Source organism: Mercurialis annua, linkage group LG2 (genome assembly GCF_937616625.2).
Source record: "Mercurialis annua linkage group LG2, ddMerAnnu1.2, whole genome shotgun sequence".
Lineage (NCBI taxonomy): Eukaryota > Viridiplantae > Streptophyta > Magnoliopsida > Malpighiales > Euphorbiaceae > Mercurialis > Mercurialis annua.
In genome coordinates this window covers 38123706-38126274 of record NC_065571.1, presented here as the reverse complement: position 1 = coordinate 38126274, position 2569 = coordinate 38123706, and the positions used below count along the sequence as shown (strand labels likewise).

At 44.7% G+C, this 2569-nt stretch overlaps 1 protein-coding gene across 1 annotated transcript; it reads right to left on the bottom strand.

Annotated features, from left to right (window-relative positions):
- Positions 1–1135: 1135 nt before the first annotated feature.
- Positions 1136–1513, bottom strand: LOC126668467 (uncharacterized). Its single transcript, XM_050361659.1, has one exon. It carries the CDS (start codon positions 1511–1513, stop codon positions 1136–1138), a length of 378 nt encoding a protein of 125 aa, XP_050217616.1.
- Between the last annotated feature and the right edge of the window lie 1056 nt (positions 1514–2569).

Sequence of the window (2569 nt, the reverse complement as noted above, 5' to 3'; positions counted from 1 at the left end):
TCTAAGTTATTCCTTTAATTCCCGCTAATCCGCTTAATAAATATTATTCTTTATTCCCGATATAATTAAATTAAATCCTTCTTAATTTAATTTATCGAAATTCACGACACGTGGCACGACTTAATTATTCTAAAATATTTGGGGTATTACAGAATAGGTCTTCCTAGAATGACATTGTAGGCTAGTGGCATGTCTATCGCCATGAATAGTGACTTGAATTTCTTTGTAATACCGACTAGACCTCCCTCTGATGTTCCATTCTCCTTCCACAATTCGACTGTTAGTTCGGCTACACCTTCTGCTCGGTCTGGTGCTCCTCCCAGACCGACCAAAGGCGTTCAAACCGGTTTTAAATTAAGCACAAAGCATCCTATTTCGAGATATGCCTCTTTTGTGATAAGGTTTACTGAGCTTCCTTCATCTATTAATTCTCTCATGACCCAGAAATTTCTATTAACCCTGAAATTACTAAGGGATCCTGATGCGGAAAATCCACGCCTTCTCCATCTGCTGGGCCGAAGCTAACCTCGGGTAAAGGTGTTGCTACTGCTATGTTCATTACCATTTTTTGCCTTTTCCCCTGACCATGTTTGTACTCGGGGTCTTCAATGCCCCCTTCTATCGTGTTGATTACCTCTGCTACATTTTGCCTCTTCGGTGGTGGCCCATCTTCTCTTTTACTGCTTTGTTCTCCTCGGTTGTTCCCTCCTGAACTGTATCTTTTACTTTGTGCTAAGAAGTCTTTTAGGCGCCCAACTTGCACCAATTGGTCGACTTCTTTCTTCAGACTTCCGCACTCATCAGTGACATGTCCATGTCCATCGTGAAACTGACAATATTTTTTTATGTCCCCTTCGTATTGCAACTCCGGTGGGTATTGTACCAGTTCATTGTTATTTTGAATCTATATCAAGATATGCGATCTCAGTGTGTTAAGAGGGATGCAAACCTGATCTTCTATCTTGACCGGTCTATGGCAGTCCACTCGGTTAGGCACTGGTGGTCTCTGCTCCCTGGGTTTGAACCTATCCTACCTGTTGTTTTGGCTAAAGGATGGTCTTGGCGCGCTTGACTATGCGACCGAGTTGGCAGCCTTTCTTTTACGTTCTTTGTCTAGATTGATGAAATTCCATGCTTAATCCATAAGTTGAGGATATATTTCCACCGGGTTTGTGATTAAGTTGTCTCGGAATGTATTCATGGTGGTGTGGTCCTTCATGGCGTCAATGGATGTGTCATCGTTCAGGTCTTCTACCAGTATGGCCTCTTCGTTAAAACTGGTAACAAATTTTTTTAGGCTTTCACCCGGTTTCTTGTAGCACAACTTGAGGTCACTAGACTTTTTCTTCCTTTGTATGCTCGGTGCAAAGTGAGTTCGGAAGGCCTCCGCCAACTCGTCAAAACTGTGAATCGATCCTTCCTTCAGACTTTGGTACCAGATCGCGACTGGCCCTTTCAGTGTTGTTGGGAAAATCTTGCACACGGCTGTCTCGGATAGACTTTGGACCATCATGGTTACTTAGAAACAACTCAAGTGGGTTGTCGGATCGCTGCTTCTACTATTGTGGTCGAGTGTCGGCATCTTATAGTTTAATGGGAAGGGTTCATCTCAAATTTCTGCTGCTAATGGGTTTTTGATCTTAAGATAGCTCGTCTTCTTTGTTTCTCTTCTCCTGAATTTCTTCATCTCGGTTCGCACTCTCTCGGTTATTTATTGTTCCAGGTCTTTCCTTTGAACAGATCCGGCACCTGAGCTATGCACACTCTCCACAGTTTCTACCCTCCTCGGCGTCTTTCTAACCTCTTCGGATGTTTTGTGGCCAGTTTGATTTACGTGTTCATTCTTGGGAATCTGTTGTTCTGGCTGGTTTTTCTCCGGGGTGAGTTGAATACGGGTCGTCCCTGGAAAAATTATGGGGGATAAGGAGGTGCCGGGGCACATATGGCAGGGTGGTGGTATTTCCTCAGGAAGTGGCTGGGGATGGAGGCCGAGTATGGCCTTGTTGAACTTGCTGGAGAAATGCTAACTGCTGAGCATGGAACTCAATGTATTCTTGAACTTGCGCTGAAGTGGGGTGTTGGTTCTCGGTTATAGGTGTTGATAAGGGGGTTGAAGTTATCACCGGAGTAAATATCAGATTGGCTGGCGCTAATGTCGGGTCGCAGGGAAAAATTTTGGCGCATCTGAGGTGTGGGTGTGATGTATAAGGTTGACGGGATAGATCCTGAGAAGGGCAATTCCCCAGGGATAATGACTAGTAACTCTGGATGTTGTGCCCAGGTGGATACTGCCGCCTCATTTCGTTACCGAATAGGAAAAACTGTCGCCGGTACCCCTGCATACAGGGGTATAGAGCCCACCTTTGTTGTATCGTCTTGTGTGTTAGTTTCTTACCTAAGGGGATCATCGCCTTCTACTCTACTCATTTTTCACGGACCACTGGTGAGATAGAAAGGGGGAAACTTTCTTACTTTGGATTCCACAGACGGCGCCAAATGATAACTTGTGAATCACGTGGGCAGTATTGGGTCCAGAATGTCCTCAGGAATGTACCTGAAAACCACAATA

Excerpts from the sequence above, each read along its gene's own strand:
- LOC126668467 (XM_050361659.1), bottom strand. The coding sequence starts at position 1,513 with ATGATGGTCCAAAGTCTATCCGAGACAGCCGTGTGCAAGATTTTCCCA.